Consider the following 13,260-nt stretch of genomic DNA (forward strand, 5'->3'; position numbering starts at 1 on the left):
AAACATGAATGCGGATTGGTTAAAACCGCATTTAAACCAGTGTCTATTCCACAAATTACCACCGGCTAAATCTATTATATGAAAATGCCTATTTACACTGTTCCATCTGACTGCGCAATCCACTGTCTCATCATCACATCCAGGCCATTTATAAACTTGATCTCCAATGTAAAAACCATTTAGACATTCTCACATTTCGTTTTCAACCGCGGAGATTTGTATAAAACTTGCTGTCTTGTCTCTTGACATTTGCTACATTGTTTCAATATTCAAATTCGATCTCCAGCTGTTGCATAGTAATGAATGTGTCTGGCAGTCGAAATCATGAATCAGCATAATTTTTATGGATATATATACAATGAAATGACGTGACTGTAAATTCGCCGTGGTTGGCTAGCTAACAAAGCAAGGGATAAGAACTTTACCAGCCAGTATGGCAATGGAACATTTAGAACGAACAACTGGGTCTTGTCCATAGATACAGAGCAAGAAGATTTGACTGGGTCGTGTCTCTTGGGTAGCAACCCTAGATTTCTGTCCGGATTATACCTTGTGGAAGGATGCAATATACTGAACAAAAATATAAACGCAACAATTTCAAATATTTTGCTGTGTTACAGTTCATATGAGGAAATCAGACTAATTCTGTTCATGAACAGTTGATGATTTCAAAACAGGTGTATTAGTGAAAGGCTGTACACCCTGTGGCTCTCCAGAGATCACTGTTCTCGGTCCTGGGCTGGCGAGGTTACACGTGGTCTGTGGTTGTGATGCCGATTTGGACATACAGGCAAATTCTCTAAAATGACATTGGAGACGGCTTATGGTAGAGAAATGAACATGTAATTATCTGGAAACAGCTCTGGTGGACATAACTGCATTCAGCATGGCAATTGTAAGCTCCCTCAAAATGTAAGAAATCTGTAGCATGAAAAACCTGCACATTTTAGAGTGGCCTTTTATTGTCCCCAGTACAGGATGCACCTGTGTAATAATGCTGTTTAATCAGCTTCTTGATATGCCACACCCATCATGTGGATGGATTATTTTGACAAAGGGTAAAATGCTCACAAAACAGGGATGTATACAAATGTGTGCACAAAACGAGAGAAATAAGCTTTTTGGGTGTATTGAAAATGTCTGGGATTTTTAAATTCAGCTCATGAAACATGGCACCAGCACTTGCGTTTATATTTCTGTAGTGGTGGAAAAAGTACCCAATGTCATACTTGAGTAAATGTAAAGAGATCTTAATAGAAAATGACAAATGTCACCCAGTAAAATTCTGCTTGAGTAAAAGTCTAAAAGTATTTGGTTTAAATAAAATTATCATTTCAAATTCCTTAAATTAAAGCAATCCAGATGGCACAATTTTTTTTTTTTAATTTACAGAAAGCCAGGGGCACACTAACACACAGTTTACAAACAAAGCATGTGTGTTTAGTGAGTCCACCAGGTCAGCGGCAGTAGGGATGTTCGGTTGCTAAGTGTGTGAATTTGACTATTGTCCTATTCTGCTAAGCATTCAAAATGTAATGAGTACTTTTGGGTGTAAAACGTACAATATTTTCTTAAGGAATGTAGCAAAGTAAAAGTAGTCAGAAATATAAATAGTAAAGTACAGATACATTTTATTAGTCACATGCGCCGAATACAACAGGTGTAGACCTTAGTGAAATGCTTACTTATGAGCACCTAACCAGCAGTGCAGTTAAAAAACAGAAAAATACCCCCCAAAACTACTTAAATATTTTTACACCACTATGTTTGTGTAGTCTGAATAAATTAATATGAAAATATGTAAAAAAATCATTTGACTATGTCAGTAACCAGTATTAAAAAAAAAGTGATAATGCATGGTTTGCCTGCCCTCGACAACACCCGTGCCAAATATATCCTCCAAACACTGGCTTCTCTGGCATTATCACTTAACTGCATGTTCAGTAGCCAAACGTTGTCGAATAGAGCCTATACATGACTCCTTGTTCTACATATCGGAGGCGGTTTTCTACTACATAACATCGTTGTCTGAACGTTACAAAATAAACATGGTCCTGCTGAACACGACTGTGGGATGTATTCATTATCTCTTGCAACAGAAACTTGTGTTTTAGAACCAAACGAGCAGGGACCCACCTAAATTTGTCCAATAGAAACTCTTGTTTGTTGCAAAATGTTTTGCAACAGAATCAGAGTAATGAATAAACCCCTGCAGTGAAATTCATACTAAAACAATCATTCGATTTCAATAACATGTATAAAAAAATATATACAATTAAATAAAAATACAATTTAAAAAAAGGTAAACTGACCAAATCATGTTTCTTCCCACACACATTTATTGGTTCAGCACAGGTTTCAGTGCTGTACATCTAAAAAGTACATTGCAATTATTACATTATTCCAAATGATCTTATTTTCAGTCATAAGATTGCCAACCATTTCAAAAGAGAAAGCCTTGGGAATGGGTAGGGAAGGATATAAGTGGCATATCCTATAGGAGCAGGTACCTACACTGCAGTTTCCCCATTTAGAGGGGTCCAGCAGCATTCAGGGTAGCAAAAGTAAACTTAGAGTAAAATGCATGTTCCACCATGAAGCCTATTCATAGGTTGTGGAATGCTCAAAGTTGCAGATAAAAATGTAATGTTTAGAATCAGCTCGATTGGACATAGAAGAGGAGAGTTGGTCTGTCGTGTTCAATCTATTTTGTGTTGTGAAATATGAATGTTTAGCCCTGAATGCCACTGATGAAGCAGAAACAGACTGACATTGCAGGTCCCAAACATTTGATCCCACTGACAAAACAGTAGCCATGTGCCACAATAGTCACCAGGAAATGGGATGGAAAGACATGTCACACACAGTAGTACTAGACACAGAAGTAGCATCGAAGGCTAGGGGGGCAGAGGAGAAAAAGGCATTTAGTCTCTGCCATGGCTCTTGAAGGAGATGGAAACAGTCTTCCAACTACTGATACAGTGGTTCTACAGAGAATTGTACGACCAGAGACAGAGCACATTGGAAAATAAAAGAACCAGTACAACCTTACGTGTTTAGTGTAAATAACTTTACTTTTAAAGTGCAAATATTCTTCTATAACATTAAATATATACTATTTTTTAGCGAAACTAGGAAGTATGGTAACGCAGGACTAAATATTTTCAAATAAAATTAGGCTTCATCATCATTTGTAATCTCAATGATCCATTGTTAAACAGGGAAAGACACAATAAGCCAGTGGAATGATGACGGATTTGATAGTGTAGTCAGTTGTCCCCATAGAAGTGGCTTGGTCAATATTAATCTATACTAATTTATTAGTTACTTTATAATCCACATTTGTTAGACTTTCTATGCACAGTAGGGTTGAATACGAACACATTCTTAGTAGCTATGTTTCTTGGACTGCAGGTACAGTGTGTGTGTGTGTGTGTGTGTGTGCTCCTTTGAGATCTGTAGTATTACTAACCTCCTCCAACCCATATCCCTTTACCCCTACTCTGTGCCACATGGAGTAGAATGAAGCTTCCCAGAAATACTGATCTAAGGTCAGTTTTACATGCTTCCTCTGGAAGGTTAGGAATTGATGGGAGGCTAATATAAAATCTCATCCTAGATCTGTAAATAAGCACAACTTCCTACTCCACGATGCACAGTGCTCCCTCTATTTTTTGGCTTTGCCCTGGGCTGCCACAGCCTCCATAGCCTTCCTGACAGTTTCCTCATCACCCAGGAACTGCATGGGCTTAACAGGCTTCAGGTTCTTGTCCAGCTCATACAGGATGGGGATGCCTGTGGGCAGGTTCAGCTCCATGATGGCTTCCTCAGACATACCTGCAGGGGGCAGCACATAGGGGTTATGGCTAATCAGTGACGACAACAAATTAAACAATCACAAAGAAAGTGTAAAAAAAAATAAGGAGCACACAGATGGACACTCACATTTCATATGTGCAGATTAGAATGTGTAGGAAGTAAAACGATACTACCACAGACCAGTACTTCCTAGAAACCAAGCAGAATAAATTCCAGTCCTGGGGAGAAACTGTGTGCAGGCTTTCGTTTCAGCCCAGCATAAGTACACCTGATCTGACTAATTCTGTTCATGAACATTTGATGATTTCAAAACCGGTGTATTAGTGAAAGGCTGTAACAAAAGCCTGCACATCCTGTGGCTCTCCAGAGATCACAGTTCTAGGCAGTTCTTACTACTTACCCTCAAGATGCTTGACAATGCCCCTGAGGCTATTGCCATGGGCAGCGATGAGAATCCTCTTGCCCAGTTTGATCTGGGGCACAATCTCGTCGTTCCAATAGGGCAGTGCCCGGGCGATGGTGTCCTTCAGGCTCTCACAGGATGGAAGCTGCTCTTCCGACAGGTCTCCATAACGACGGTCCTAAATAAAAGATGGAGATATTTAGTATGTCAACAAACAGAAGAATGCCTAACAGCAACCTGGGCCTAAACCCTCATACCACCATATTGCTTTCAGTCAATCAATTGCATTTATAAAGCCCTTTTTCACCCAATTCTGATATTTTGCCCAATTATTGGCAAAATAACTGATGGGTCAAAAGACCAATTAGTAAGACATCAGAATTGCACCCCAAATCTCAGGGGGTACAAATAACTTGATGGCTGGAAGTTGGAGTCATAACCATTATGCTTAAATTTGTTCATTTTTCTGCATATCTCTTGAGCTGTCTATATTCTACTGAATGGGGTTTTATTGATTTTTTTTTACTAAATACGCTTCTCTGTTCAAATCTGGTTAAGAGATTGAAAGGAATGAGAGTTTTATTTAGTAATTTCTTGCTTTTTTAAAGTCTACCAACACTTTACATTTTAGTAGTTTTGCAGATGCTCTTATCCAGAGCGACTTACAGTAGTGAGTGCATACAGTTTCATACTGGTCCCCTGTGGGAAATCAAACCCACAACCTTTGCATTGCAAGTGCCATCTCTACCAACTGAGCTGGACAACCAAGATAGTGGACAGCTAAGATAGTGGCTAGCTTGTCTAACTCAAGTTGATTGACAGCCTGAAATAGCAATTTTATAACTAGCCAGGTGGCTAGAGGTATCATCCCAGTTTCCAATTGGCTCATTCGTCCGTCCCCCTCCTCTTCCCTGTAACTATTCCCCAGGTCATTGCTGTAAATGAGAATGTGTTCTCCTACTACTTACCTGGTAAATTAAGGGTACAATAGAAATAAAGAATGAAACAATTTGGGGACCAAAAAGACCAACTGTCCAGTGCTTTTGGTTCTACATTGAACAAGTCAGACAAATTCATTGCATATTTCCATACGTTTAGCATATAAAGACCAGTAGGCCCATGCCTCTGCTAGTCCTACTTGGTCACCAATTGATTCTGATCTCAGCTGAACTATATCACACTCCTCTGCAATAGATTAACTCAGAGTTGAAACACCAAAAGACCTTGTGATATACAAGAGCACCATGAATACAAAATATATATATACACACACAACAATAAAAAAAACAAGTCAGCAGCAGTCCTGTGGGTGAAATCAACGAGCTGTTGAGAGGTCGAAGGAGAATGGCAAGAATTGTGCAAGCTAACAAGAGGCCACAAACAAGCAAATAATGTCACTGTACAACAGTGGTGTTCAAAACGGCATCTTGGACCGCCTAATTCGTCATCCTTGTCACAAATGGGCTATTGCAGCAGACAACCACACCGGGTTCCACTCCTATCAGCTAAAAACAAGAAGCGGCTCCAGTGGGTACGCGATCACCAACACTGGACAATTGAAGAGTGAAAAAAATGCTGCCTGGTCTGACAAATCCCAGTTCTTGTTGCGTCATGCTGATGGCAGTCATGATTTGGCGTAAGAAGCATGAGTCCATGGCCCAATCCTGCCTGGTGTCAACAGTACAGGCTGGTGGCAGGGATGTGGGGAATGTTTTCCTTGACACCAATTGAGTAACTTGTCCATGCCCCAAAGAATTCAGGCTGTTCTGGAGGCAAAGATACCTAATAAACTGGCCACTGAGTGCATATTTCCACACTATGAGATTGGAATAATACTGTGAATATGGTGATAATGCCCTTTTAGTGTAAGATCGGTTTGAAAAGACGGCCTTTCATTTCAGCTCGTTTTGGTGGGATGGAATTTTGGTCTGTCTGGTGACATCACCATGTGGTAAATTAATTAAGACCAATAAGAAAGAGTTCCAAACCTCTGATAATAACAGCTAGTTTTCCCCTCCCCACTCAGACCAAAATTCTTGCTTGAGAAATTGCTCCTGCTAAGAAGCAATTATTTATTGTTAACCATTGATGAATACAATCACAGTAAGGTACTTAATTGTTACCCAGAAGTGATTTGATTTTGAGATAAAAGCAGGTGCATTGGGCCAGTGCGTACAGTGCACTTAGAAAGTACTCAGTACCCTTGACTTTTTCCACATTACAGCCATATTCTACAATACATTCTTTCCTCAATCTACACACAATAACATGAGGCGTTTAGAAATGTCAAAAAAAATCTAACAGAAATACCTAATTTACATAAGTATTCAGACCCTTTGCTATGAGAGTTCAGGTGCATCCTGTTTCAAATTATCATCCTTGAGATCTTTCTACAACTTGGAGTCCACCTGTGGTAAATTCAATTGACTGGACATGATTTGGAAAGGCACAATCCAGTTTATAAGGTCCCACAGTTGACAGTGGATGTCAGTACAAAAACCAAGCCAAGTCATGAGGTCGAAGGAATTGTCTGTAGAGCCCCGAGAAAAGGATTGTGTCGAGGCACAGATCTTGTGAAGAGTGCCAAAAAATGTCTGCGGCATTGAAGATCCCCAAGAACAGAGTCCTCAAATATTCTTAAATGTAAGAAGTTTGGAACCACAAAGACTCTTCCTAGAGCTAACCGCCCTGACAAACTGAGCAGTCGGGGGAGAAGGGCCTTGGTCAGAGGTGACAAAGAACCTGAGGGTCATTCTGACAGAGCTCCACTGTGGAGATGGGAGAATCTTCCAGAACGACAAACATCTCTGCAACACTCCACTAAATCAGGCATTTATGGTAGAGTGACCAGACGGAAGCCACTCTTCAAATCCAATTTATTGGTCACAGACACATGGTTAGCAAATGTTAATGCGAGTGTAGCGAAATGCTTGTGCTTCTAGTTCCGACCATGCAGTAATATCTAACAATTTCACAACAAAGGAATGAATAAGAATATGTACATATACATTTATGGATGAGCGATGGCCGAACAGCATAGGCAAGATGCAGTAGATAGTATAGAGTACAGTATATACATATACTTTCCTGACACCACACTCAGAGGGCCCTCACCTCCTCCCTGTAGGCCTTCTCGTCGTTGTTGGTAATCAAGCCTACCACTGTAGTGTCGTCTGCAAACTTGATGATTGAGTTGGAGGCGTGCATGGCCACGCAGTCATGGGTGAACAGATGGTGCGTCTTTTCCTGTACTCTTGTGGGGCCAGTGTTGAGGATCAGCGGGGTGGAGATGTAGTTTCCTACCCTCACCACCTGGGGGCGTCCCTTCAAAGTCCAGGACCCAGTTGCACAGGGCGGGGTCGAGACCCAGGGTCTCCAGCTTAATGACGAGTTTGGAGGGTACTTTGGTGTTAAATGTCGAGCTGTAGTCGATAAACAGCATTCTCACATAGGTATTCCTCTTTTCCAGATGGGTTAGGGCAGTGTGATTGCGTCATCTATGGACCTAGTGGGGCGGTAAGCAAATTGGAGTGGGTCTAGCGTGTCAGGTAGGGTGGAGGTGATATGATGCTTGACTAGTCGCAAAGCACTTCATGATGACGGAAGTGAGTGCTACGGGGCGATAGACGTTTAGCTCAGTTACCTTAGCTTTCTTGGGAACAGGGACAATGGTGGCCCTCTTGAAGCATGTGGGAACAGCAGCCTGGGATAGGGATTGATTGAATATGTCCGTAAACACACCAGCCAGCTGGTCTGCGCATGCTTGGAGGACGCGGCTAGGGATGCCGTCTGGGCCGGCAAACCTCGCAAGGGTTAAAACATTTAAATGTTTTACTTTACAGGTTTTGGTAGCAGGCCGTGTCGGTGGCACTGTATTGTCCTCAAAGTGAGCAAAGAAGTTGTTTAGTTTGTCTTGCTCCCAGACATTGGGGTCCCCGACGAGGCTGGTTTTCTTTTTGTAGTCCTCGATTGACTGTAGACCCTGCCACATACCTCTCGTGTCTGAACCATTGAATTGCAACTCTGTCTCTATACTGACGTTTAGCTTGTTTGATTGCTTTGGAGGGAATAGCTACACTGTTTGTGTTCGGTCGCCTTGCCCTGATTAAAAGCAGTGGTTCGCGCTTTCAGTTTTGCACGAATGCTGCCATCAATCCACGGTTTCTGGTTGGGGAAGGTTTTAATATTCACCGTGGGTACAATGTTGCCGATGCACTTGCTAATTAACTTGCTCACCGAATCAGCGTATACATCAATGTTGTTGTTCGACGCTATCCAGGAAAATATCCCGGTCCACGTAATCGAAGCAATCTTGAAGCATGGAATCAGATTGGATGGACCAGCATTGAACAGACCTGCGCACGTGCGTTTCCGGTTTTAGTTTCTGTCTATAGGCTGGGAGCAATAAAATGGAGTCGTGGTCAGATTTGCCGAAAGGAGGGCGAGGGAAGGCTTTGTGTGCATCGCGGTAGTTAGAGTAACAATGATCCAGGATTTTGCCGGCCCGGGTCACACATTCGATATGCTGATCAAATTAAGGGAGCCTTGTTTTCATATTTGCCTTGTTAAAATCCCCAGCTAAAATAAATGCAGCCTCAGGATATGTTGTTTCCAGTCTACAGAATCCAATGAAGTTCTTTCAGGGCCGTCGAGGGGGGTGTACACGACTGATTATAATCAAAGAGAATTCTCTTGGTAGATAATGCGGTCGGCATTTGATTGTAAGGAATTCTAGGTGAGGTGAACAAACGGACTTGAGTGTGTATGTTATGATTACACCACGACTCGTTAATCATAAGGCATACACCCCCGCCCTTCTTCTTACCAGAGAGATGTTTGTTTCTGTGGGCGCGATGCGTGAAGAAACCAGGTGGCTGTACTGAATTGCGAGTGAGACATATTTCCGTGAAACAAAGAATGTTACAATCTCGGATGTCTCTCTGGAAGGCAACCCTTGCTCAGATTTCATCTACCTTGTTGTCAAGAGACTGGACATTGGCAAGTAGTATACTCGGTACCGGTGGGCGATGTGCCCATTTACGGAGCCTGGCCAGAAGACCGCTCCGTCTGCCCCTTCTGCGGCGCTGTTGTTTTGGGTCGCATGCTGGGATCCAATCCATTGTCCTGGGTGGTGGACCAAACAGAGGATCCGCTTGGGGAAAGTCATATTCCTGGTCGTAATGTTGTTAAGTTGACGTTGCTCTTATATCCAATAGTTCCTCCCGGCTGTATGAAATAAGACTTAAGATTTCCCGGGGTAACAGTGTAAGAAATAACACTTTTTATTTTTTTATTTTTTAATACTGCAGTTTCCTAAGATTGCGAAGCGGCCATCTCTGTTGGCGCCAGTAAAAGTACATGACAGCGCACTTGGAGTTTGCCAAAAAGCAAATAAAGCGCTCTCCTCAGCAGAACACACAATCCATAAGTCTCTGGTACTACCACGCTCACAGAACACTGGGTTGCCATGACGGATGCCTTGGCATCTACGTAATCAGACAGCCCATACTCTGATCAGCTCTCCTGTTAAGAGGCCGGTGCATCAATGAACTGGGCAAAACACATGGTGATACTTTGAGACGTGCTTTACTGTAGCCCTCAGAAACATACTAGCACAGGGAGAAACCCAATCGTCAACAACATTTAAATCTGTCAAGACTTCCACTATAGGCTCTTCCCAATGTGTGAGTGAGCAGGCCTAAATAAATATTTATATTCTGTTGTCTGTCATATATCAGGCAAATTTTTATCCATAATAGTGAGTGTATGTGAATGCGTGTCTGTGCGTCCCTCACCTTGCTGATGATAGTGTAGAAGTCATGGTCTGGGTCCATGGAGGGAGGAGGGATATCGAAGCTCCGCCTCCAGATCTTCACCTGAGCCTCTCCATGCTTGGCAGCAGTCTCTGACTTGTTTAACCCAGTCAGGCCACCGTAGTGACGTTCGTTGAGGCGCCAGGTCCGGTGGACAGGAAGCCACATCTGGTCAATGCTGTCCAGACACAGCCAAAGAGTGCGGATGGCCCTCTTCAGAACTGAGGTGTAGCATACGTCAAACTCATAGCCAGCATCTAAGGAAGAGAAAGGTTGTGATCGCATTTGATTCATGATGATTTGTGGGTGGGTGGATGGATGGACAGATAGATCAACAGAGTAAGACTAGGAAATAAACCAATGGTCAAGTTCTGGGTTGGGACAAAAGCTTATGCTAGGTCTACAGGACCAGGAGTAGATATGATGTAGAGTACAACACCTGGACACTGCTGTTACATAATTCAAGCAAGCAGTGTCATCATCCATCACTCCATTGTTCATTTGCTAAATTGTAATTACTTTGCTTCTATGGCCTATTTGCCTTACTTCCTCATGCCATTTGCACACTGTATATAGACTTTCTATTGTGTTATTAACCGTACACTTGTTTATTCCATGTGTAACTGTTGTTGTTTGTGTCGCACTGCTTGGCTTTATCTTGGCCAGGTCGCAGTTGTAAATGAGAACTTGTTCTCAACAAGCTTATCTGGTTAAATAAAAAAATACATTTAAAAAAAACATCGCTGGTTAAATTCATCAGCTGACATAGCATGGGTTACTAAGTCTTCGTTTTGGGCCAAATATGACTTTAGTCAGAAACACCACATATTTCCCTAACCAATACCTTAAGGCTTGATTTTATTACTTGTACGAAGCAGCACGTCTAGAACTGCAGGTTCACGTCCTTCGGAAAAGCTCTGACGTCAAAAGCGGTGGAGTCGGGATCTCCGTTGCTCATTTGTCCAGTGAAAGGGGGCTGAACTAATAGGCCACCAGAGGGCATTATATTAATATCCCGAGCGAACCGGGTTAGCGTTGATTGCATTCGATTTGGAACCGGCTGCGTCCCGGGCGTGAGCAAGGTGACCCCGTTTTGGCCACCAGCACGTTGAGTAATGAGTAGGATTCTGTGTTTTCATATGCAAAAGTGATTGCATTTGATACAAAAGCTTATCTGCCTTCCCAGTGAATCATGCTGCCTTGTTGACAACATGAACGAGAGCCGAAGATTGCTGTTCGATTTGAGACAGACGCTCCTTCCTCACCGCTTTTGACCATTCACGCAATAGGCCATAGCCGGGTGCACTTAATGGACTCCTTATTAGAACCGGGCATAGTCAAAGTGGAAATGAGGGCGTGATTGAAAACCGGGAGACCACCAAAACACACCTCCATCCTATGTCAAATCGATGGAGTTGTCACGTAACGTTGCTGGTATTGGTAAAAAAAAGTAGTTTACATCTACATGTTTGATTGAAAATCACCAATAATAGTTGAGATCCCTTCAAGCGGCAAAAAATGTCAAATGTGCAGGCACTCAGCCTTTGAAATTGCTGTAGTCGCTGCTGCCACAGGACTTTCGATAAACAGAAAATGGAAATGTACAATCAGTCAATTGCATTAGTGAGGACACATTTTATGTGTTGTGTCTGGTATAGCGTCATACAATGTAAGTAACTAGCTGGTCAAATAAAATAGAACTAGAATCCACCTTTCAGGGCCTGTCCTCCTCTCCTCGCCTCCCGTTCTCCAGTCTCACTCAGATCGGCGTCGAACCAACCACAAAATCGGTTCTCCTGGTTCCAGTTGCTCTCGCCGTGGCGGATCAACACCAGCTTGTAGGCGGCCATAGTGATAGAAGTATCTTAATTTGAACAAGCTCCGTATATAAGGAGGAAACGCCGCTGTTCAAGTTGAAAAGAAGCAATAGAATGGCAGGACCCAGCTAGCTACGTTTGACGCTAGAGGATATGAGTGATACGATTGGATGTTTTCTCACTCTGTGTTTCACACCAATCCAATGGGATCCCGCTGCAGTAGACCTACTTCCTGAATATTTCTCGACCAATGAAATAAAGGTAGGCGGGCACAAGGTCCCATGACCTTCATAGGGAACAGGTATTTTATAGCTGTTTTGTAGTTTGATACCTACAATGTGACTACTACCACATTTCAGTGGCATCAAAAACAACCACTGAATTTGGACTGAAAATGATGAAGGATTGTAAATGTTATGAAAGAATACTTAAGTACCAGCACCCCAATCTCGCCTGATTTGTCACATTCCTTTGATCAATTGGGTGGATCATTCAGAATACGGATAATTCAGAATAATTCAGAGTCATCGCGACAGTTTAAGTAATCATCACTGCATTCTCAACCATCTTTGATGTCAAATGGGTTGATACATTTTTTTCATTTATGATTCCGTTTTACACTGAACAAAATTATAAACGCAACATGCAACAATTTCATAGACTTTACTGAGATCATACAAGGAAAACAGTCAGTTGAAATAAACAAATTAGGCCCTAATCTATGGATTTCACATGACATGGAATACCGATATGCATCTGTTGATCACAGATACCTTTAAAAAATGTAGTGATAGGTAGTGATGTGGATCAGAAAACCAGTCAGTAACTGGTGTGACCACCTTTTGCCTAATGTAGTGCGACACATCCCCTTCGCATAGATTTGATCAGGCTGTTGATTGTGGCTTGAATGTTTGTCCCACTCATTTTCAAAGGCTGTGCGAAGTTGCTGGATATTGGCGGGAACTGGAACATGTGGTCGTAGACTTCAATCCAGAGCATCCCAAACATGCTTAATGGGTGACATGTCTGGTGAGTATGTAAGCCATGGAAGAACTGGTAATTTTCAGCTTCCAGGAATTGTGTACAGGTCCTTGCAAGATGGGGCCATGCATTATCATGCTGAAACATAAGATTATGGTGGTGGATGAATGGTATGACAATGGGCCTAAGGATCTCGTCACGGTATCTCTGTGCATTCAAATTGCCATTGATAAAATCATTGGGTTGTGCAAAGCAACAGTTTCATCAGCTGTACGGGTAGCTGGTCTCAAACGATCCAGCAGATGAAGAAGCCAGATGTGGAGGCCCTGGCGTGGTTACACGTGATCTGCGGTTGTGAGGCCAGTTGGACGTACTGCCAAATTCTAAAACAACGTTGGAGGCGCCTTATGGTATAGAAAGGAACATT

The 13,260-nt window shown here is 42.4% G+C and overlaps 1 protein-coding gene across 1 annotated transcript; it reads right to left on the bottom strand.

The window, feature by feature from the left end:
* Window positions 1-1,614: 1,614 nt before the first annotated feature.
* Window positions 1,615-12,025, bottom strand: LOC109899844 (phosphoglycerate mutase 1). The gene is made up of 4 exons (XM_020495431.2): window positions 11,747-12,025; window positions 10,018-10,292; window positions 4,220-4,400; window positions 1,615-3,837 (listed from the first exon to the last, which is right to left on the bottom strand). Exons 1-4 carry the CDS (start codon window positions 11,883-11,885, stop codon window positions 3,668-3,670), a joined length of 765 nt encoding a protein of 254 aa, XP_020351020.1. The 5' UTR covers window positions 11,886-12,025; the 3' UTR covers window positions 1,615-3,667.
* Window positions 12,026-13,260: the final 1,235 nt, after the last annotated feature.

This window comes from Oncorhynchus kisutch, linkage group LG11 (genome assembly GCF_002021735.2).
Source record: "Oncorhynchus kisutch isolate 150728-3 linkage group LG11, Okis_V2, whole genome shotgun sequence".
NCBI classification, from domain to species: Eukaryota; Metazoa; Chordata; class Actinopteri; order Salmoniformes; family Salmonidae; genus Oncorhynchus; species Oncorhynchus kisutch.

Bases quoted from the DNA above. Each gene is read 5' to 3' on its own strand.
- LOC109899844 (XM_020495431.2), bottom strand. From the start codon at position 11,885: ATGGCCGCCTACAAGCTGGTGTTGATCCGCCACGGCGAGAGCAACTGG. The intron at 10,293-11,746 runs GTGGATTCTAGT...TCTCTTCCTTAG, and splicing joins AGGAGGACAGGCCCTGAAAG to ATGCTGGCTATGAGTTTGAC. The intron at 4,401-10,017 runs GTGAGGGACGCA...TCTTTTATTTAG, and splicing joins TCTACACTATCATCAGCAAG to GACCGTCGTTATGGAGACCT.